General features: G+C 36.6%; 2 protein-coding genes across 17 annotated transcripts in view; one reads left to right on the top strand and one right to left on the bottom strand.

Moving 5' to 3' along the window:
* mink1 (misshapen-like kinase 1) overlaps positions 1–5,276 on the top strand; it is a 79,632-nt gene extending 74,356 nt beyond the window's left edge. For all 15 annotated transcript variants that reach the window (XM_087250940.1, XM_087250939.1, XM_087250936.1 and 12 more), the window contains 1 exon segment: positions 1,145–5,276. In XM_087250940.1, the coding sequence (XP_087107066.1) occupies positions 1,145–1,228 (84 nt within the window). In that variant the 3' untranslated portion in view covers positions 1,229–5,276.
* A 4,513-nt stretch (positions 5,277–9,789) lies between these two features.
* gnb2 (guanine nucleotide binding protein (G protein), beta polypeptide 2) overlaps positions 9,790–24,484 on the bottom strand; it is a 34,946-nt gene continuing 20,251 nt past the window's right edge. Inside the window, exons 5-10 of one of the 2 annotated variants that reach the window (XM_087251858.1) lie at positions 23,949–24,012; positions 21,572–21,734; positions 20,366–20,432; positions 19,411–19,612; positions 14,632–14,860; positions 9,790–11,390 (exon numbers count right to left, since the gene is read on the bottom strand). In XM_087251858.1, the coding sequence (XP_087107984.1) occupies positions 11,284–11,390; positions 14,632–14,860; positions 19,411–19,612; positions 20,366–20,432; positions 21,572–21,734; positions 23,949–24,012 (832 nt within the window). In that variant the 3' untranslated portion in view covers positions 9,790–11,283. 2 annotated transcript variants of the gene reach the window in all.

Genomic DNA, 24,484 nt, shown 5'->3' with positions numbered 1-24,484 from the left:
AAAAGTGGCTTTTATAAAAGGCTAAAGCCTCTGGATTATGCTTATTTTACCAAAATAAAACATGATCATGCCTTGATTTTTAAATTAATAAAATAAGATAATTAATATTGTGTATGACTCCCGTGAGCTTGGAGGACTATATTCATACATCTCTGCAATGGCTCAAATGGAACGGCAAATAAAGCATTCGTGCAGGACTCCCAGAGTTCATCAAGGTTCTTTGGATTCGTCTTCAATGCCTCATTTTACCCCTGACATGCTCAATAATGTTCATGTCAGGTGACGGGGCTTGCCAATTCTGGAGCACCTTGACCTTCTTTGCTCTTAGGAACTGTAATGTGGAGGCTGAAGTGTGAGGGGTGCTATCCTGCTAATGGATTTGCCCTCTCCTGTGGTTTGTAGTGTAATGGGCAGCACAAATGTCTTGATACCTCAGGCTGTTAATGTTGCCATCCACTCTGCAGATCTCTCACACGCCCCCATACTGAACGTAACCCTAAGCCATAATTTTTCCTTCACCAAACTTGACTGATTTCAATGAGAATCTTGGGTCCATGCGCGTTCCAGTAGGTCTTCTACCACTTTTCCAAGTTATCAACTTGAAGTCAAGTTATTATTTGTTGCTCTTACAACTGGGATAGATGACAAGACTTTTGTCAGGGAATGTACATACGAGATGTAAAATCAGCCACTCAAGACTTATACTCTCATTTTATTGAAAGGGGAAGAAAAACCTATTTGTGACTTGTATATAAATATTTTTAAGATAAAACATTGTAATAAAATGTGTGTTTTTTTTTTTATTACATTCGAGAGCGTTTTTTTTTTTTTTTTTTTTTCAGAAAATATTTGAAAGGAAATGTTTAAAAAGGTGTCTTCTGAAGAAGTTTTACAATATTTTTCATTAATCAAACTTAAGTATTATATATGACTTTTCAGTGCTGTTGTTGTTTCTTGTATGTGTTTTTGTATAATGAATGTTTATTAAGAAACCGATATGAGTGCATAAATTGTATATTTAGGCAAGGTTTTGCTATGAATATAGCCAATGCTGCTGAAGGCATTATAACCTAAATAACTGAATAATTAAACAATCAACTTATACTTCTCGTCCACTGTAATGCTGTTTTTCTCTTTCTTTTAGGTGTTTTTCGCGTCAGTGCGTTCCGGTGGCAGCAGCCAAGTTTACTTCATGACCCTCAACAGAAACTGCATTATGAACTGGTGAAAGAACATGGGTTCTGCTGTGTACACACATTCAAACACTGAAGAGATAAAGTCCTCGCACACTACAACACCCTCAAACACTTTGTAAATACACATTTACTCACACACACACTCACACTTTCCTGCACAAACCTACAGACACATCTTCCTGAAGACACTCCTCCACCATTCTCCTGTGATCTCTGAGCCAACTGAGCCCTGCTGACCTCAGTTCATCCAGTTCCACACGGTTAGCTTTCAGTTCACCGGGGCCAACGTTCCTCTGATGCTTTTAGGACTAGACAAAAGGCTAACTGTACATACATTGTACCAGAGATGCGCGTAATCAAAACGATGCGTGTAAACAAAACTATGAGAATCGTTCGGTTGTTGCGCGTTTGTGACGCAGCAGACATGTGTGCGTGTGTTTCGAGAGACTTTATAAGCTACTTTGAGCAGCAGAAACAACTTGAACCTGCAGTGGTGTGAGGTGGTACTGCCACATCTGTAATTTTACCATTTGACCACTGTATAGTGTAGTAGTCGTTTGTTCTTGGTTGCGTTCAGAGTTTCAGATTCAAGTGATTATAATGTTTTCTTTCAGCAAGTAGAAGTTTAGAGGAATCTTGAGTTTTAACGTATTCCAAGACGGTTTCTCTTCCGAACGAGGGAAGGTTTTCGCTTTCTTGATGTATAAACAATAATCTTTCACCAAACTGTTTGTTGGATGGGAACATCGGTGGCCGCTTACGAAGTACAATCCAGCGCTTTTCCACTAGTAGTTTGCTGGTGAAAACAAGCCACCCACGATGGAGCAGCAGTCTCTGGTTTTGCTTTTCAAAGCACTTTTTTTTTGTTTTTGTTTTCTTTGGATGTGAGAAGTATCATCATATCTACTACAGTTTGATATTCTCCGTATGTAAACGTATTTGGTATTACTCCTACTTTTATTATCTGCTGTTCTATAGCTGTTCTATTGCAATACGTGATGTGTGCTCGTTCTTGTTCGAAGTTTTACAGGGGGTCTTCTCTTGATTTCAGAAAGGAAGATGAAGTTGAAGGTGCTTTTTGGCAGCATAAACGTGTAGTTCGGACGTCTCCGTGTAAATTGTACATAGCAGCCATGATCGTATTTAGATAACATTTATAGGCACAGGATTATTATTATTATTATTATTATTATGGTTTTTAAGAATTGAATCACTACACAACTGCGTTAAACACTTGAGAGTGATTTTATAACCGAGTCATGTGTTTTTGCTGCCAAAATTGCTTTTGGAAAGTGTAGTTGTTTTAGGCAGATTTGTAGTTCAACGGGAAATGTGCGCATTTGACCTGAACTTCTTCATATTTGGAACTCCCCCACCATTTTATAGCAACAAAACGTCATGTTGTAGATGAAGACTCGATGGATCAGAACATAAATATTCTTTTGTTTATCTAACAGTGTGTGAGCGAGTTATATATGTGTGTGGGGGAAATATTAAGCGGTAACGTACAGTAGGATCAGTATAAAGCAATAGTTTAAAGAATTCGTGACGGGTTTGTGCCTGGTGTTATTGTCTCCAGCTCTGCAATACTAGACCAGAGATTATTCTCAAGCTTTTCACTTTCATTTTCATGCAGATGATCTACATTTTTCAACAGTATTTACCCAAAAACAGATTCTCTATTTAAAAAAACAAGATGGTATAACACTTAAAGAAATGCTGCCTTTACAAATAAGCTTGTGCACACTAATCACTGAAATATTTGACGCACTTTCGTCCTTCCTGAATATTTTTCTAGTTTCTAGTCGTACAGTAGCTTGTGGCCGTACAATCATAATCAGTTACCTAACAGCCCCTTTCCTCAATACCGTCGCACAGTCTAGACGAGCGATGACACATTCAGTAAGTCATCGTGAAAACACTTCAGACAAACAACATTATAAATAGTCACATTTCAGAGAGAGGTATTTTTTGTTCATCAACTAAGACCAAACTTGACTGCTACAGTGCCATTATAACATAATCATCGCTCTCTCTGAGACGTACTTTCGCCCCTCATCCTATAGAATTAAAGCATTTCTTGCTTAGTGAATCTAACTGCCATGTTTACTGAATTAACAGTGCCTTGGATTGGGGTTGAATGTGTGTGCATGTGTGTGTAAGAGAAGGAGCGTGGAGCATGTGATTATTTCAATACGAAGTGAAGTTCAGGGAAGAGAAAAGTCCAGTGCGCAGTTCGAGCTCTCGTGCCAACAAAGTGCACTTAAACTGACAAGAGCCAGAGCACCAAGACAGGCTCCTCTCACTCCGTTTGAGCACAAAAGCCATGCCATATAGAGTTCATTCCTCTGGTTTAAAGGCAGTGCTCTCCTCTTGCAGTGTTTAGATACTTGTAGAGCACCGTATTAAAGTCCAAACGCCCAACAGTTACAAGAAATAGCGCACGTTTTTTGGTGGCTGTATCATTTTGCCAAATGGAAAACCTCTGGTGTTGGGCTGCTCACATGCGTGTGATGTAATTCGGTGGATTGAATAGAGCTTATGTTTTATAGCAAAATTGTGATATAGCAAAGATTCATATTCGCTTTATAAATTAGATAAAAGTTTATATTAGGATTACAGTGGCCTGTCTGGATGAATGAAGGAAATATATATATGTGTGTAAAATATATCTAAAATCCCAGAATTCTTCTTCTTTTTTTGAGCTAAATAGATGTGAATTTATATTAAGAGTTTAACGAACATAACCTGCTCTCTAGAAGCGAAGAAACGAATGCATTGATTATATGTAATAGCATTTGTCTGGCTGAAGAATCATAATAATAATAATCGAGCACAAGCTTCTGTACATACGAGTCGTCTCTCTCCCCTCTTTTTCTTCCAGCGAGTGTTATAAAAGCGAGCGTGTGGGTGTGCGACTCCGCATGTGTGAATAGGAGAGCTATTTTTGCTGTGAGTGCGTGCGTGTGCTGTTCATTATTCCCTCAGAGGAAAGAGAGAAGAGATGGTCGAGGACCAGTTTGGTCAAACATGCACACATCATCACAGATGCGACTCCAGTCATGTTTGCGAACGACCAATTCTACAGTCATTCTGTCAGCAACTGACCACAGTTCTGATCTCATACAAGAGACTTTTAGAGGAAGAGATCATCAAAAAATAACTTGAGTATGTTTCTTTTTCTGTTGAACACAAAAGAAGATAGTTAGAAGAATGTTGGAAATCATTGACATGCTATTTTTCTCAATTTCTTCTTTTGTTTTCAGCAGAAAGAAGAAACCTCAAAGGTTGAGTAAACAATGAGTAAATGGTCATTTTTGGGGTGAACTACCATATCAGGGGTCATTTTGAAGGTACACATGGTGTTGGCTTTATTATGGACGTTATTGAATGTATTCTGAAGAGTTTTAGAGGGTTTAAGTGCACATGTGAAGATGATATTTGACACTTCATCCCCCTCCGCGACCGATTTCATCATGAAATGCCTGTTCTATCCTCGCGTCTTTCTAAAACCAGTCAGTCTTTCGAAAGCTAGGGCAGTTTGCGTGTAGCGATCATGGAGATCTGTCTGGTTTTTTCCGTTTTAAGGCCTTTTACTGCTGTGTTTGCGGGATTTATCTACCCTACATGCTATTAGCAGCTATGCTAACAAGTGACATTTCTCTTGTTGTTCTCTTGTAATCCGAAGTTAATCCCTTAGCTGATTTTTGTAAGATATTTACTACTCCAAAGAAGAAGAGTTGATGATTTGTAGATCTTTTGTGCTTTTGGTTCATTCTCATAGCGGCAGCAGCCAGGACAGGTTAAAGCTTGGGTGTTTTTTTTGTTTTGTTTTTTTGGAGGTCTTGATAAAAGTTGATCCTCTGTGATGGGTTGATTATCATTCTTTTCATTTTACTTTATAAACGTTTTTCTGTTTCAGAAGAAAGCGGTAGATGTTTCAGACATATTTCTTAGCGTTTCTGTTTAGGAGAGGAATGCTTCGGATGATTTTAAGTCTTAAAGATTGAATGCATTCACAAGTCTGTAATGTCTCGATACAACATTATTTGAAAATTAAAAATAACTTAATCTGTTAAAGGGGTCCAACTTGTTTTTCCTTAAGCTCATTCTTCACTGCATCTTTAAAACTTTTAGTTAACTCACCAAATGAACCGTGTTATCTTGTGTCCCTGTTCATTTATGGTGTTAGATAATTATCAAATGGGTCATTAAATAGGCCTATCGCTCATATGAGTCCTTGATGAGAGATCCTTTTTTTTATCGTCGAAAGCAAATCAATTTACAGAAGTGATTTTATATACACTCACTGGTCACTTTATTAGGTACACCTGTCCGACTGTTCGTTAACGCAAATTTCCTATTAGCCAATTACATGGCAGCAACTCAATGCGTTTAGGAATGTAGACATGGTCAAGACAATCTGTTGTTTAAACTGAGCATCAGAATGGGGACGAAAGGTGATGTAAGTGACTTTAAACGTGGCGTAATTATTAGTGCCAGACGAGATGGTCTAAGTGTTTCAAAAACTGCTGATCTACTGAGATTTTCACGCTTAACCATCTCTAGGGTTTACAGAGAATGGTCCGAAAAAGAGAAAATATCCAGTGAGCTGCAGTTCTGTGGGCGCAAATGCCTTGTTTATGAGAGGTCTGAGGAGAATGGCCAGACTGGTTTCCAGCTGATAGAAAGGCAACAGTAACTCAAATAACCACTCGTTACAACTGAAGTATGCAGAAGAGCATCTCTGAACGCACAACACGTCCAACCTTGAGGCAGATGGGCTACAGCAGCAGAAGACCACACCAGGTGCTACTAGCAACTGTCAGCAAAGAACAGGAAACTGAGGCTTTCCATCCTGCCTTGTATCAACGATTCAGGCTGCTGCTGCTGGTGGTGGTGGTGTAATGGTGTGGGGGATATTTTTTTGCCACACTTTGGGCCCATTAGTACCAATTGAGCATTATGTCAATGCCACAGCCTACCTGAGTATTGTTGCTGATCATGCCCATCGCTTTATGACCACAATGTACTCATCTTCTGATGGCTACTTCCAGCTGGATAATGCACTGTCATAAAGAGCGAATCATCTCAGACTGGTTTCTTGAACATGACAATGAGTTCGCTCTTCTCAAATGGCCTCCACGGTCACCAGATTTCAATCCAATAGAGCACCTTTGGGATGTGGTGGAATGTGAGATTGGCATCATGGATGTGCAGCTGACAAAACAGCAGCAACTGCGTGATGCTATCATGTCATATATGAACCATAATCTCTGAGGAATATTTCCAGTACCTTGTTGAATCTGTGCCACAAAGAATTAAAACAGTTTTGAAGTCAAAAAGGGGGTCCAACCTGGTAATAATAGGGTGGCCAGTGAGTGTACAAAGATATAAATGGAGTGCATCTACTTTAATGTTTTAACTGAGGGTGTAATTAAGGGAAACACATAAACAAACAATAAACATACATTGCAGTCTTTATTCAACATTTTTGTTAGTTAATGAAAATGGTTGTTCATTGTTAGAAGAGTACATTAATGCGCTGGCAAATGTTGAACTGTAATTAATATATGCTGTACAGGCATTGTTCATGTTAGTAAACACATGTAAAGTGTTACCCAAGAAAGTCTTGTGTAAAAGGTGGTAAAAGGGCTAAATAGTATTACTGTTTTAGTATTAAAGGCACAATATGTCATTTTCACCACAAGAGGGTGCATATTCACAACAAACAAAGGTGAAATTTGATAACTCTGTGGCCAAGTGTGGAGTCATGAGAGTTGTCATCTTCATTTTATCTTATGGGACTCCTAAAGAAATCACGTTCATGGATCAGCTAAAGTATTCTAACTTTATTATAATGGTAATATGAAGTAGAGTGACACTGAAAGCTGTCGAATCGAAATTGAACCACTGAAGCAATTAAAGATGAGAGGTGAGTTTGATGCAGCATGAAAACACCAGAGCTTTCTTTATGCCACAGTCCATCGCTTACTGTTGTTTCACGCGTTAACACTTGGGGAAGAAGCAGTGCTGATTTATCAATTTAAATGGATTTTAGGGCTCTGTTATAATGCTGCACTCTGCAGGTTAATAAAACACTCAACATAATAAAGTGTGTTTGGTGTTTACATTTTATAAAGTCGAGGGTGTGTGACGTCATAAGCATGACCACACAAGAACCGGTTTGTGTCAAAAGTTAATATCACTAATTTCTTTGGATTTGTACATTCTTCAAAACATTTGGAATCATATACTGTAAGTACACAGGCCAGCAAAATATATATATCAATATATATATATATATATATATATATATATATATATATATATATATATATATATATATATATCATATAAGGAAAACAATCCTACGTATTGTGTCTTTAAGTACTTAAATAAGTAGGGGACTTAAATGCAGTGCGTTACAGGCCATTCAGTCTAACAGGATCGACCCGGTCTGAAATCTTCTGATTCAACGGTCCGTGGCTTCATCAGAAGACAGTGTGGAGCAGCAGCAAAGTGAGTTGTGCTCTATAATATCCAACATTTTTATCCTTTCATGGCTAATTATAAAATCACATGTCATTTGGTGAAATGTCAAAAACCTGACTAAGTTTCCTGGTTAATTGACTGATACAGGCAGATGGCTTACCTGCATTATAAGCAGAAGTAGAAACTTCATCATTCAGGGTGATGTTTTTGCAGATTGTGTTACACAACAGTACCATCATTACACTGACGGTGCAAAGGTGACCAATTTAGGATCTTATTTGTGTTTGAAATAAATGAGGAATGTTTAGTGCATTCATATGTTCAGCATAAAAATGTTTAAAGTAATTTAATGATACAGGATAATTATTAAAACACTCAAATGCCACTATTCTCTCCTTTCTGGCAAAAAAAAAAAACATCAGTATTAGCAGCACAACACATATACAATATATTTATGGAAAAGAAAAACCACATACTCAGACCTACAGTGTACTTCCTGAAAGAATAAGTGATCAGATAACTATCAAATATATTTGAAATGTAACTGACAGATGGTTGAAATCTGGTGGCTTGCATGATTGTGTATGAAGATTTCAAAAGAACTGTAAATGTGATTCCTGTTATAAATATTCTTAAGAAGATTTCTAGGTCACACTTTACAATAAGGTTCATTAGTTAATGTTCATTAATGCATTTACTAACATGAACAAACAATGAACGATACATTTACTACAGTATTTGTTCATGTTAACGTTAGTTAATGAAAATACAGTAGTTCATTGTTAGTTCATTTTAACTCGTGGTGTATTAACTAATGCTAACAAGCATGGACTTGAATGTTAATAATGCATTAGTAAATGTTCAATTATGATTAATAAATGCTGTACAAGTGCTGTTCATGATTAGTTCATGTTAGTAAATGCATAAACTAATGAACCTTATTGTAAAGTGTTACCGATTTCTAAATAAAATGTTTTTGCACTAAATGTTTTTGGTAAAAACTAGGTCAAGTTTACTTGCCTTTTTAAATATCTAATAGCTTTCTATTGTGAATTCAGTATTTTTGAGTAATATCCAAGAAATAACCAGTAACCACTCAACAAGTTTCTGATTCAACTGAACTTTACTGATCCACAAGCCAAATATATAACTCTCATATGTTCAGTATGTCAGGTATTCTGCTGTCTGCTTTTGCTTTTACAGCTTTTAAAGTTGATCATTTTACTTGTCTGGTTTGTTCATTTCAAACCATGTTTCAGGACCCACAAGGGATATTGGCTGACAAACACAACTAAGACCATAGTACGGTTGCAAAAAAAAAAAAAAAGCCAGTTTGGGTTTTTTGGGCTTAAGAAGGTGAGTTGGTTTTGGTTTTGTTGCCAAGGTAACTTAGGCTGCTAAACTGTAACCAAAGAGCTTAGAATGAACAAAAGGCGACACTCAATAGAACGATCATCATCCCTCAATCTATCAATATCTTTTTCTTTCAACAGTGTTTGTGGCCAGGGGTTTCATTTTTTTTTCCAGGTCTGCGTGTGGAACAAATGGGCGGGGCTTGAGTTCCGTATTGACGTCACACCGCCACAGCTAAAGACTCGTTAGAGCAGCGATTCATTCGTACCATTAAAAGTGGACTCTTTTAGGATTTAGATGAATCTATAGTTTTAAACACGGCGCACTTTCAGATTTAAGCCTTAGCTGGATATTTCACTTTGGTTAAAGCTGTTACACACTGCATAAGGTCATTTTTAAAAACCCAAAATAGGGGCTCTTGAAGTTATTACAGCTAATTTAATCAAATTTAATTAATGAAATCAATTTAAATGTAGCTTTTAAAAAGACTTTTTTGCTGTTTGTGAAGCTACATTTGTAATCTGTCTTGTGATAGGCTGTTTGCTGCAAGTTTAACACTTTCAGCATGCACTCCACAATTAATCACAAACTCTGGGTTTAACCCCAAGTCAACGGTGGAAATGTTTTAGTAATAATTGCGAAACCACTTAACCTGATCTTAACCAAGTTGGATTTGTTTGGTTTTGTCAACCTAAAACGTACTCTATAAGACAGTTACTAAAAAGAACACAGAAAAGACACTTAATTAGTGGCACAATGTTTTAGTTTTCTTTATTCTCCTTGGGGTGCGGCACACAGAAAAACATGAATAAAATAAGTGTTGTTTAAAAATGTCAAATGAACCTAAAATGAAGACAAGAACATCATATATTTACTTATATACTGGAATATGCCAACAAACGCCTCTATAAAAACATGGACTACATAAAGTGTGATCTAGGACGTTAGTCTCAGGTCTTCATCTGTCCAGCTCTACATGCTCATCGGTACTTTAGGCTTATGTTTGCGCACAGGAGACAATGACAAAGTTCAAAATAAAAACAAATGGATCAACTCTCACCACTTGGGAGCTTTGGGATCGTACTTTCGAATAAGACTCGCTCAACGCACATCCCCAAATCCACTGGTGTCTTTTAGTAAGTGGAGGTCTGGCAAAGCTTACATGAGGGGGGGGGAAGGTGTGTGTAAACATTCCTGTTTTATACTCGTGGTCCAAAACTACCTACAGTGTGATTGTATACGGTGCCCTTCACTAATATTCACATCTTTTGTAAGTAGGACCAAATATGGCTGTAAAAACATTATTTTCTAATATTATTATGATGGAAATAGGAGGCAATTGATCACAATGAATGACAGCAAAAAACAGAGCTTGTTGAGTTTCTGTAAATAGGAAGAAGGTATGTGAAAATAGCAAAAACCTTAAAAATGGCTACCCTCAGGGTGAACATTTAGCCATTCCAGTCAATTGGAAGTGTTCTGAATCAGTCTGGATGAGGACATGTGTCTATCCCGTCCCAAGTTTGTTAAGTTTTTAGGTAGGAAAGGCTGCATTCCAGTCCAATTTGTTATACCCTTCACTCGCTACCTTCCCTCCATCTCGTTCCCTCAGATGTAAGTCATGATTACGTTACAAAAGTGTCCACTGCTGTCGAACATCTGAATGGGTTTGAATGGAATGCCCTAAACCCTTGAGCACTTGTGAACAACACAGTTGTGATGTCACAATTGCAATGTATTCTGGGACATACAGGTGCAGGAGTGATGCAAAATCTGTCAATGTTGAGGGATCAAGAGTATGTTTAGGTAAGCTTCCCTCATTCACTTGATGAAGTGGAACGCACTTATAATGGCCTTGGTATTCCCCTGAGGGAACGAGGAAAGGGAAGATTACAAGTGTGTGTCTAAAAGTGGAGTGGAATACAACCAAAGTTTCAAATTATTAGAAAATTCTACATGAGCGTCTTCTCTCTTTTTTTTTTGTTCATAATCTGAGCATCTTTCCCCCCTCACAGCCTTCTTTGCTCATATTTATGAAAGATGCTGATATTAATAGAGGGCACTGTACGTATGGAGCGATGTGGCACTGAAAAGATTGGTGTAAATGTTTACCTAGTTGCCTTATTTATATTAGTATGTACAGTTTGTATTCAGGCATGTGTGTGTGTGTGTCTGTGTAGGTGAGTGTAAAGTACATACAGTGTGTGTTGAGTGAATTATGTGTACTGTGTGTGTTTGGTCAGTTCCAGATCTTCAGGAAACTGTCCCAGGATCCTGTGCACACGGCCATGCCATCATCTGTTACTCCCAGACAGCTCACACGATTGTCATGGCCAGCCAGCACTCCTGTTAAGAGACCAGGACAACAGACAGTTTATACTGGGTCAGAATAAAAGTGGAGTACATCCGTCATGAAAACAACAACAACAGATGCTGTGGGGTCTGTACACACCTTTCAAAATTTGGGAGTCAAGATTTTTAAAAATGCTTTACCAAGGCTGCATTTAGTTGATAGTGGAGAGAGTAAAAATTATGGATGCTCAGATCGAACAGCCGGAGATCGGTATTAGCCGATAATCATATTTAAGGACTCAATCGATATTTGCGGATCTCATAAACCGATTGCAAGTGTTTGTTTGGGTTTACAAGCAGAGATGACGCATGTATATACATCAGCAGCTACAACATGCGAGGAGATAAATGATGCATGGGGTGTGAGCGATCGCTGCATGTCACAGTAGCTAAAATATATACATGTGTTGCGTTTATATAGTTTATTGATGCAACTCGCGCAAGTGATGGTCTTATTGTTGCAACAGTTGTATGTCCAGTGCTTTGAGATGGTATGACACATGCGGAGCGATCACCATGACAAGAAATCGGTTATCTGTATCAGCTGATCACCATGACAAGAAATCGGTTTTCTGTATCAGCTGATCACCATGAAAAAAAAATTGTTTTTGTTGTATCTGCTGATCACCATGACAAGAATTCGGTACTCTATATCGGCTGATCACCATGACAAGAAATCGATTTTCTGTATTGGCTGATCACCATGACAAGAAATCGGTACTCTGTATCAGCTGTAAAAATCCTGATCAGAGCATCCCTAGTAAAAAAAACGTTCTTTTGTAAAATATGAATAGTTTAAATACCTACTGGTAACTATGTTCATATATTTTGAAGAGTTATTTATTCTTGTGAATCAGTCTTCGGTAGCTCTCGATCTTTCAGATGTTTTATGCAAACATTTGGACACCCCTTTGTGGCTGCATAGTTATGTGTGCTCTTTCTTTAAAAGAGAAGATCACTGTGAAATACCATTTCTAGCAGGCACATGCACACATGGGGCAGTGCACATGCCCTTTTTAGTGTTGGATAGAAAACGCCCTTCCAAAATGATCTGAAGTGCCATCCAGCACGTTTTTACGCAACGAATGCCCTTCAGGCCACAACCCATCTCTGGGAAATGTTTAGATATTATTATTATTACTATTAGTTTGGGAAACAGCGTCTATTTATCAATATGGAGCACGTCTGACAGTCATGCACTGCTACAAGTTTTAAGGATTGCATAGGAGGGGCAACGCCACCTGTAATGAAAAGGAAGGGAATCCTGCTATTTTTATATTTATTTCAAAGTGTTTTATGCCTAAATAAAATGAAAGCACAGAACAGATTCACATTTAAAAGCAAGGGACGTTCCCTGGTGGTTTAGGGGTATAGGTTGCATATAGGGAGGATCGGCTCTTGAACGTTTTTTGCCATCCTTCATGAAAAGATTCAAAACACAGGAAAATATCTTTACGGGATAATAACAGGATAGAATTGTAAAATAGAGGAGAAACGGGAGGGTTGATGGGTATGGTATAAACGCAGTAAGACTGCACAATATTGGAAAAACCTAACATTGTGATATTTTGTTTTGCTGCAATAAATACTGCGATATGAATATAATTTCACCAGATGACTTAAATAGCTCTATTTAGAAAGATTTCAAATATATAAATCGACTAGTTTGATTAAGTCCTTTTCTATGCCTTACATCTGCATAAAAGCTAATAAACTAAGTATATATAAATATGACAGAAGACAAATAAAGGTTAAATAAACAGGACGTTATGGTTATCTGGCCTAACAGTATTCAAAAACAAAAGCTGAACTATCAAACGTAAAATATCTTAGTCATCATTGTATAAATAATTGAATGCGCAGGGTTCATACGGTCATGGAAAATCATGGAATTCTGACACGGCATTTTCCAGGCCTGGAAAAGTTTTGGAAAAACAGAAAAACCCACAAGGTTTTGGAAAAGTCATTACATTTAGATGTAACATTACAAGTTACATTTAGCAGACGCTTTTGTCCAAAGCGACTTAAGCTGCGGTCACACTAGAGCCTATGCGTGCGAAATTCTGTCGTACGATGGTGCGAAAAAGGGCGGGATTAAACAATATGGTTAGACGTTAATAAAAAGTGAGCAATTGCTCCATGTTTGAACATTCTTATTTTAAATGATCTTCTATTAGTTTAACACAATCAAAGAATTCACCAAGCTTGAACTTTCGAATGCAGCAAAATGCAACACTTGTCACACGCGCTTGCATCTCCGGTCTGCCTATGAATGGAAGTCTATAGAGTGATAAAGTGCGGTGTGTTTAAAAAACTAATATAACAAACTATTAACATGATCTAAAATGAGTTTGACAAATACCTGTATACTGAAATGGATGTTAGTTATTTTTACTTTGCTTTTCTTGGCCAAACACATGCTCTCACATTATTAGTGCTCTGTAAGCATTATCTATTTTACATAGATATAAAAATAAACTGAAACTAAAGAGATTGTTTTGTGCTTTATGATTTGCTGTAATACATTTAAACGTGCATTGTTTTGTTTTTAATGATTTACCATGTATACGTAGACACTAAATAAAACGTTAAGTCGTGAAAATTGACTTGAAAATCCTTGTAAAATGTGTTTGAACCCTGTATACAATATATAAAACAAATATTTAACGATATCATTTTTTCTATCAATCTTTAATAAATAATCCGGTAACACTTTACAATAAGGTTCATTAGTTAATGCATTTACTAACATGAATTAATTATGAACAACACTTGTACAGCATTTATTAATCATAATTGAACATTTACTAATGCATTATTAACATTCAAGTCCATGCTTGTTAACATTAGCTAATGCACTATGAGTTAACATGAACTAACAATGAACTACTGTATTTTCATTAAATAACGTTTAATAACATGAACAAATACAGTAGTAAATGTATCGTTCATTGTTTGTTCATGTTATTAAATGCATTAATTAACATTAACTAATGAAACTTATTGTAAAGTGTGACCAATAATCTAATCCGGCGATGTGACTCTTGCGGATACACACATTGCGATATCAATGCTCAAAACATACATTGTTCAGCCCTAAAATGCAGTATAAAACTATAAATTGTGAAAGGGCGAATCCTTCCCTCAGTAAACCTCGCAGATCCTACACTACGATTGATCCAGAACATCACAATTGACAAATACGGTTACTGTATTTTCACACAAGAAAACCCACCAGTGTGTTTACCTGCTCGCTCTCCCTTCATGGCATCCCAGATGTTGCAGTTGAAGTCGTCGTATCCGGCGAGCAGCAGGCGTCCGGAGCGAGAGAAGGCCACAGAGGTGATGCCACAGATAATATTATCGTGAGAGTACAAACACAGCTCCTGATCTGCACGCAGGTCAAACAGCCTGCAGGTGGCGTCATCCGAACCCGTCGCAAAAGCACTGCCGCTGGGGAAGAACTGAGGGATGAACGAGAGAAAAGGGTAAGTTTATAGAAATCTTATTTGCCCACAGATATGAACTAATGTGTTTTCATTTAGGAGTGGCGCTTCAGGTTTAAAGAATTTCTATTTAAGAGAACTGGAACAAATCAGTCTGAATAATGAGCTTGCACTACTAAATAATCCATATACACAGTGAAAATGAATATACACATGGATGCATTAGGCCAGTGGTTCCCAACCTTTTTCTTAGGGCCCCCCCCCCCATGAACGTATACAAACATTGGAGCCCCCCCACCATTTAAATACACACGCACGCACACATATGTACTATATATATATATATATATATATATATATATATATATAATATACTGTATGTGTGTGTTTGTGTAATATTAATATATAATATGTATAGAAAATATAAATTAATCACTTTTAACTTGTCTTGGCCTTCAATAAAATCAAAATTTAGGTAGGCTTTGTCATACTGTTTAATCTTTTTCTTCGCCTCTGAGGAATCACTGCATTTACATTTCTCTGCCGATTTTGTTTTAATTTGCCTTTACGACACATTGACAAGCACATTTCGTGAGTGAGCAAAATTTTAATAATTATTTAAAGTTATTTATTTTAATTATTTTTACTATTATGTTGGAATTTACATATATAATAGTAGGGCTGCTCGATTGTGGGAAAAATCATAATCACGATTATTTTGGTCATAATTGTAATCACGATTATTATTAAGTCAAGATTATTAGCGCTCCTGAGATTTTTTTATTTTTTATTTAAATATTTCCCAAATTATGTTTAACAGAGCAAGGAATTTTAACAGTATTTCCTATAATATTTTTTCTTCTAGGCTTATTTGTTTTATTTTGGCTAGAATAAAAGCAGGTTTAAATATTTTGAAACCAATTTAAGGTCAATATTATTAGCCCCCTTAAGCAATAAATATTTTTGATTGTCTGCAGAAGAAACTACTGTTATACAATGACTTGCCTTATTACCCTAATTAAGCCTTTGAACTGCACTTTAATCTGAATGCTTGTATTTAAAAAAAAATCTAGTAAAATATTATGTACTGTCATCATAGCAAAGATAAAATAAATAAGTAATTAGAAATGAGATATTAAAACTATTATGTTCAGAAATAATAATAAAAAAAAAACTTCTTTCCATGAAACAGAAATTGGGAGGAAAAGGGTTGCTAATATTCAGGAGGGCTAATAATTCTGACTTCAAGTGTATATATACAGTTAATTTCCACCCTGCAAAGGAAAGAGAAATAAATACAATAGAATAAAAATATTAAACAAACTGTGCTTTAAGCATCTTCACTGTAAGAAAAACACTTTAGCTACAGCAGTCCTTCAGTCAAGACTAGTGAGGGATTTTCTCGTTGTTTGATTAATAATCATAAAAACAGGCGGCAGTAGGAATATTTCTCGCTGTCTCCTTAGTTTCTCTTTCACGTGTCTTTTGATCCTCAACTCGTTTGTTTATTACACAAATGAGGGTTAATATAAATAATCATCACTAAACACCGTGTTTTTGACACCTATTTGACCATTAAAGCGCTTAAATGACTTTAGATGTCTGCGCTCCTCTGCTCGTCTCAGTGTGCGAATGAGAGCGAATGCTGACTGGCCGCGTGCTTCTGACTGAGTGTGTGTGCTGCACGCGCTCTTTCGCGCTTTTAGGAGCAACCCGTGTACAACTGGAAAGGTGGCGGTATATGATGCAATAATCATTTATCTCGATTAATGCTTTTTATAATCGTTTGCAATTGTACAGCCCTATATAATAGTGGAGCATTTTTATGCCTTTTTCTACCTCAATACTTATCCTCTCGCGCGCCCCCCTTGTGAACTCTGGCGCCCCCCTTAGGGGGGCGCGGACCCCAGGTTGGGAACCACTACATTAGGCCTTGCGCTTGGTGGTATTTTAACATAACTTCAGTATTATAAGCATATCTGTGGCCACTTTCAAGTTCACTGTGTTTTAATTCCAACAGTACAGTAATATTTATTTGATAAATGCATATGTAATTTTGCTGTGTTTTAAAACTCCCATATCTTGTATTGATTCAAAATGTTAAACTGTTCTCAGATATCTACATAATAGGTATGTAGCTTAAGTACATGCAAAAAAAAAATCCAGAAACTGTCATATTTGCTCATTTATAAACCAAGAAATGACATCTGGAAAGGAAAAGCTTGATTTTGACCATATTTAGAATGGTCATGAATATTAACGAGCTCTGCTTTTATACTCTGTACACTATTGTATTTGGTGAAATATAGCCTTAATGATTATTATAGTGAACAAAAGGGGCTGACAGATATGTATTTAGAGTTGAATTTTGAAGCTTTAAGATGTATGAAAACAGGTAGGAGTATCAGCGTCCGCATTAAAAAATTAGTTTAATAATGTTATTAAGCATACTTTCACACAAGAAAAATCACAATAAGAGCTGAGAGATATGACACGATGCATAAACATCCATTTAGGACTAATTTTAGCTGTTTATACATTCTGTTCCCTCATTACAAACGTAATTATGCTGGAAATTTTACAATAAATACAGATTATGCCTCTAAAGCAGGGGTCTCAAACTGTTGGCCCAAGGGCCATTTGCAGCCCCCCTTCACCTCCCTATCATAACGAGATTCGGCCCACCAAACCATATATTTTGAATCACTATCATTGTTGTGCAGTCGCATATAAGGCCCATGCACACCACAAAGCTTTTTGCTTGCGTTTTCCGTCAACGTTTTCCGCCTCGTGACTAAATAAAGGGTGTTAATGTGATCGTGCACACCAACGCGCAAAACGGCAGGCGTAAAAGGGTAAAAAAAAAAATTTTTAAATGTCATGCTGGTTTTTTTTTTTTTTTTTTTTTGATTCTTTGATTCGTCGCGTGAAAACCTTCACCAATCAGATTGGCACGTTTGTTCACGTGCACAGAGCTGCTTACTTAACTGGTGAATAATAATCAGTTCTGCAACGCTAGAGCTGGAGCTGCTACTTGAACCATCCATGCTTGTTTGAATCACCAGTAACTTTAACAACAAGCGTGTCAACTTTCTGTCATCTTCCTCTGTGTTACAAGTGGGTGTCAGAAGCTTAAAGTTGTATAGCGCCATCAACGTCATAGAGTGATTTCTTCTGCTCGACGGCAGTAAAAATCACTTGGGTTTAATTCCGAACAAACGCTGACGATAAACGCAAACGAAAAGTGTCCCGTTGTGTACGAGCCTACAGCCCCCCACCCCACCCCACCCCCACACACACACCTACTGGACATTTAAAGCACTATACTATATGTTCGGGTTACTTTCGGTTTCTCTCGGCGTGCGGTCGAGAGTAACACATGTAGATTATTTCTGAGGCTGATTAAAACGTAGAAATATATGTCTGTAAGTGCTCTATTTTTACTCAAGCTGTATTTTTGAAAATATTCAAGGGTCATTTGATTATAATTAGTTTCATACCGCCTGTATTGTGTTGTACAAACACATCTGGCTTACGGGTTATGATGGTGGTGTTGTTGCAGTTTTACAAAAAAATAAAGATATTGAGAAGAACAATTACCAGTAAAGTCACTAAAGTTAACAAATAAGTTACCAAATTGGACAGATTAATAATAATAATTATTATTATTATACCTATTATTAAATTGTAGTATTTTCATAACAATTTAAACTACCCCTTCAATATGTAAGGAGCTTTGACTGCATATACTCAGCGGAAGAATATCTGAGTGCATCAATTACATCGGGTTTCCGCTTATTTTGTTGTGCTTGAATGTTAAATCGGTCCTCCTATGAATCGTCAGTCACTGATATGGCCCCCCACCAATTTGAGTTTGAGACCCCTGCTCGGAAGGGTGCCACCAAATAAATTTATAATTCATCTTTCCCACGTTTTGTGTTCTGACAAGCTTTAAACACATGAGAAGCATGCCTGCCTGCTTTACTAATCTGTTTCTTTTTAGTCTCCCTACCTCTCCTGTTTCCAAAATAAGAGTCCTACATAGATAAGCTTGGATAAACTTAATAATAAGGGGAAAATATTGCTGTAATCTCACTAGAAAACATGGCCGATCAATCGCTGCCTGTGGTGTGCATATTAGTGATTCGGTGTGGATCTCCACAGTCTTTGTTTTTGTCTGACTGGCCTGTTTTTCACTGGGATTTTCCACTCATGGGAACTACAAGAGAACGAGGAAAGCCCGACGGCATGTCTTTTCCATGTACTGATCCCATGTTCCATCTATATTATACAGCTATGCCTAGGTATATTCAGATTTCCATTCTATGGCACCTTTACATTTTGGAAGATTTCCATGGTCTGCTGAAAGTGATTAACTGTAATAAATGGCCTATTGTTATTTAATGGATGAACTTAAGAGAAAAATGACACTTTATTGCAGCCAGTTTTATTTTAAGCACTTTACTGATTGTTTACAGTTTAAGGGAAGCCACTTCCAAAAAATCACGCAAAGCATCATGGGGCGTAAGCTAAATGTGGATATTCAGAAAGTTTTGTGTTTTACTTACGCAGGCGGCGTTGATGTCGGACTCGTGGCCGGTGAAGGTCTGTCTGCACATGCTGTCTCTGATGTCCCAGAGTTTAATGGAGGCATCGCAGGCCCCGGAGATGAAGGTTCGAGAGTCTGGAGCAAGAGAGAGACTCATGACATCTCCACTGTGGCCAGAGAACAGCGTGGTCTGCTGACCTGTCTCAATGTCCCACAGAGCACTGGAAAAAAAAACAACACAACAATGGTAAAACGCACAGCCCTGCCCATGCCTAAAAATACATTTGGAAGAAGGTAATAACTGAAATTGAATGAACAGTTTCTGTGGCTCTCAATGGATCATTATTTTGGTATTATTAATATTATTCTGGTCATATTAGATTTTAAAGTCACAGTTTAGCACGTTTTAGGATTTTTTTGATAAAATAGAAAGAGTACTTTCAAATGCAGATTAATGTTAATAAAATTATTCATATATACAGCTGTGGTAAAAATGAAGAGACCACTTGAAATGACAGTTTCTCAGGATTTACAATTTATAGTTATGTGTTTGATCAAAATGTATTAGTGCTAGGCAAAAAGTAATCGCAATTAATCTCATCCAAAATTAACTTTTTTTTTGTTCTTTTTTTAATTCATAATTTCATAATTTGAGTGAGTGTAGTGTGTGTATTTATTATGTATATATATAAATACACGCATGCATTTGAGAAAATGTTTATATATATATATATATATATATATATATATATATATATATATATATATATATATATATATATATAATGCGTGTGTATATGTGCACAACACATACTGCACACACATACATTATTTTCACACAAACAATGGATTATTTTAGCACCAGGTTTCAATGCCACAGGTCTGAGCCCTGAAGCAAAACCAGTTAAGAACCACAGTAATATAGTGTACTATATGTAGTAATTGACAGTGTAGTTTCATATTACTGAACACACCAGGTTGTGTCTCCTGAACTGGTGATAATCTGATTGTCATCTATGAAACGGCAACAGGAAAGGTAACCTAGGAAATAAACAGACAGGAAGTCACACACTTAAACTGCATGAAGGTAAAGAAACATCTTAACACTCATAAGCGGTCCATCAGACTACTACCAACCAGTGTCAAATAATGAGTCACTGTGTAGAAATGACTTATCGACTGAAAAAGTAAAATAAGCGGTTACTTTTAATAAGTGCGCTAGTGTTTATCAGCCAATGATGAACTTCTGGTAAATGATTAACATGACTATTTTCAGTTTCATAAGGTTCCTTTTGTAGCATCAATGTTGCAATGTCATTCAATTGCATTCAGTTTAATCAAAGTCCCTTTAAGACAAGTCATTTCACTCAGAGGCCATCTCTGAAACGCCTTGTGGGCTTTATGTTAAGGCATTCTGTTTGAAAGGGGAAACATCAAATTCTCCAAAACTGCTTGCCAAGCTCATGATTAACTTTCATATTTGAAAACATCAATTAAATTAAACGACAACCGTCACTTTAGTTTCATTTATGAACGTCTGAATCACACAAAATTTGTAGAAACTTGCATCTGGTCTGAGCCCCTCCCCCAGAGTGTCATCAGTCTATAGCGATCAATGATTAACTCTTGCACAAGTAGGCGGGGCTTTATTTGCCATATTGACCATTATACTTTTCCCCATTTAAAATGATATGAGTGGTCGGAGCCAGTGGTTAGTGTGTTGACACATGCACTCCGCTGCCCACGGTGACCCGAGTTTGATTTCACCTTGCAGTCCTATGCCGATCCATCCCCTCTCTCTGCTCTCCATGCTTTCTTGTTAATACTCTCTACTGTCCTATCCAATAAAGGTGAAAACCTCAAAAAAGATAATTATAAAAATAAAAAATGATATGAATGACATGTCTTGTGTATTCTATAGTCTTTGGTTTAATAGACTTCAGCATTCATTTAGTTGTAGAAGCATAAAACGAGATAAAAGACCGTGTAACTGGTAACTTACCCAACACTGCTGCCAGCATTATTTGGAATATAAATATTTAAAAACTGATCTATTAGACAAAACTGTCATATTTGAAGACAAGCATTTTAGTTCATATTATCGATTAATGTCTAATGACCTGGATTCACTGTTTATTTTGTAGTTGTGTGTGTGTGTGTGTGTGTGTGTGTTGTCAAACCTGTGTGTCCAGGCAGCTCTCGGCTCACTCTCACATTGCCCTCTCTCGTCTTCAGGCTGTATATGGAGCAAATGTTGTCCAGTCCACCACAGGCCACAAAGTTCCCGGATGGCGCGTACGCACATGTCATCACCCATGAGGACCGCAGCGGGATGGCATGAATCTGAAGTTTGGATTATTGCACATGCACAAGGTTAAAACAGGATTTTTTAACAGGAATACTGTATATTCATATATAACTGTATATCTGGCTGTGTTAGGAATTATAATCGGATTTGACCTGATGGTTTTATTGTGATCTTACAATGCATTTTAAAAGAAAGGTTCAGCAACAAAATGAATTTATTCACACATTTCTCTTCCTCAAGTGGTTTATTTTTTTGTTGTTGAACACTAAATAAGGGCGCTTTCACACCTGTGAATCGATTCATTCATTGTGAAACAGGGATTAAAATTGTTACATTGTTGCACTTTGTTCTTGGTTCGGTTTGCTTTCACACGGCAACGTTTCTTAACGGACCAAAAGAGATAAAACAAGTCACGTGCAAGTAAACTCTCCTCACATTGGTCAGAGATTCAGGATTTATTTTGCAGAGTCCTGCTAATCTGTTATGCGTCCTTATTTTAATTTATGATGATGAGCAATAAAGACATCATAAGCGAAAAGCTGAGCTCTAATTTTGGATGGAGACACCCACAGACATCGTCAACAAGTATAAATCTGATGTAAGAATTTCTCATATAGGAGTTGGCTTATGCATTATAGGCTTTTACATGAAGCGCACATTTACCGGTAGGAATGACCTCCTGCCCTACTCATAATTCTCTCTTCATATGCATATGACATATCCATGATACACTGTGATATAGCCGGGCTCGGATCGTATCGCTTTCTCACTACAATTGATCCACTCCCGAGTTTGTTTCAATCGAGCGGAGACCACGTCAATCAGGTGATCTCGGACCGATTGATTTGACGCGGATCTGAGTGCGATTGCTGGATTCACATTTGCCAAACAAACCGCGCCAACTGAGCAAACGAGACAAAAGTCTAGGTGTGAAAGCACCCTAAGATATTTTGAAAACGCTGAAAACCGGTAACCGCTTACTTTCATAGTAGGAAAAACAAATATTATGGAAGTCAATGGTTAACGGCAATGGTGGACCAACAGGGTATTTTTAATGATGCTGATGCTGATATTGAGAGATCAATTTGCAAACTGAACGACGTGTACATAATACATGTACAGTCAAATATACATACAGTTGAAGTCATACTGACTTCAACTGTACATGTATAATACATGCAAAAAAATTCTACTAATTTATTTGAACATTCATTATGCATAAATTATCAAAACATCAATTAAATGCATTTAAGTTAAAACTCAAAGAATTGCTGATTATTAAGGTTAAAGATTCATAATTACAGAACAAATTATTATTCAACAATATTACAAACAGAATGTGTATTTTCATGTATTTTATGTAAAAATATAGTTTTAGTAGCTTTTTTTTAACTGGTTGTTAATTCTAATAATATAACTTATCGTAAACATTTATGTGTCTGTTTTGTTATTCGACTTCATGTCTTGTTTTATTTAAATAAAAAAAAAAATACAAGACTAAGGGTGTATCAGCATATTAGTAGCATTAAATAAAACAAGGAACATACTGTGTATGAAATGGTGTATTACACTGAATATTACCCCACATGATGGATGCTAAATTTAGCTCTGACATCTCGCAGTAATATGAATGGGAATGTTATTGTAACACAACATAGGGTCATGCTGGAAATTAAGGATTGGTTATTTTAATGTCTGTCAGGTGCTGGATTCACATCTGACTGGCTTTCCTTAAAGACATAGAATAATAAATGCAAAATATGAAAACCTCTACACATGGAAAGATTTATGCTGATTTTTAAATTCCACATATCGGCCGATAATGGAAATTACATATCGATCTATGAAATATGGTGTCATTATTACTTTGAAATATGTTGTGTTTTGATACATATATTTAACATTTCTTAGGTGTTATGTTTTTCTAAAAAGGCTTTCAAATAAATAAAAATTCAAATTAAATAGTTTAATTTGTATTTTGTATGCTTTTTAAACTTTTCAAATAAAAATAAAAAATAAAAAAAAATAAAAATTTTTTAAGTAGTATTGGGCCAATTCAATTTCATTATTGAGTCAATTCAAAGTAATTCTGTTATTTATTGAGTAATTAAGTTACTTTTCAGACAAAGTAATTCTAAAGTAATGTAAATAAAAATTTTAAGATATAATTAGTAATAAATAAAAAGTAATAAATTACTTTTTCTGTACCCAACGCTGATTACGTGTAACACAACGATGCAGCTACTGACCTTGTTTGTAGTATAACTGTCCCAGATGATGAGTTTTCCATCCTGTGAGGCACTAACAAGAAGCCTGAGGAGAGGAGAAGAAAACAGACATGTATTGTTATGGACAGATCATAGACAAAATACAACAGGCAAAATGGTCGGTGGCAGGCCAAAAAGTTGATTAACTTGTCAAGTCTTGACAGATATATGAAACCAGTTGTTTAGTATTTCATTTTTATTCTACACTAACAGTTGCTGAGGATATGATCCAGTTTAGTGTGATCATCAAATACCAGAGACTGCTGTGATTATATAAATGTATATTCTAATTCCCATTCATAAAGGACTATTTGTATTCTATTAAAATAGGTGGTGCAGTGGGAAGTGCTGTCGCCTTACAGCAAGAAGGTGAATTGAATAAGCTAAATTGTCAATTGTGTATGAATGCAAGAGTGTATGGGTGTTTCCCAGTGATGGGTTGCAGCTGGAAGGGCATCCGCTGTGTAAAACTGAATGAGTTGGCGGTTAATTCCGCTGTGGTGACCCCAGATTAATAA

This window comes from Danio rerio, chromosome 5, assembly GCF_052040795.2.
Source record: "Danio rerio strain M-AB ecotype USA chromosome 5, GRCz13ab, whole genome shotgun sequence".
In the NCBI taxonomy this organism is placed as follows: domain Eukaryota; kingdom Metazoa; phylum Chordata; class Actinopteri; order Cypriniformes; family Danionidae; genus Danio; species Danio rerio.
This window is presented reverse-complemented; position numbering and strand designations above follow the sequence as displayed.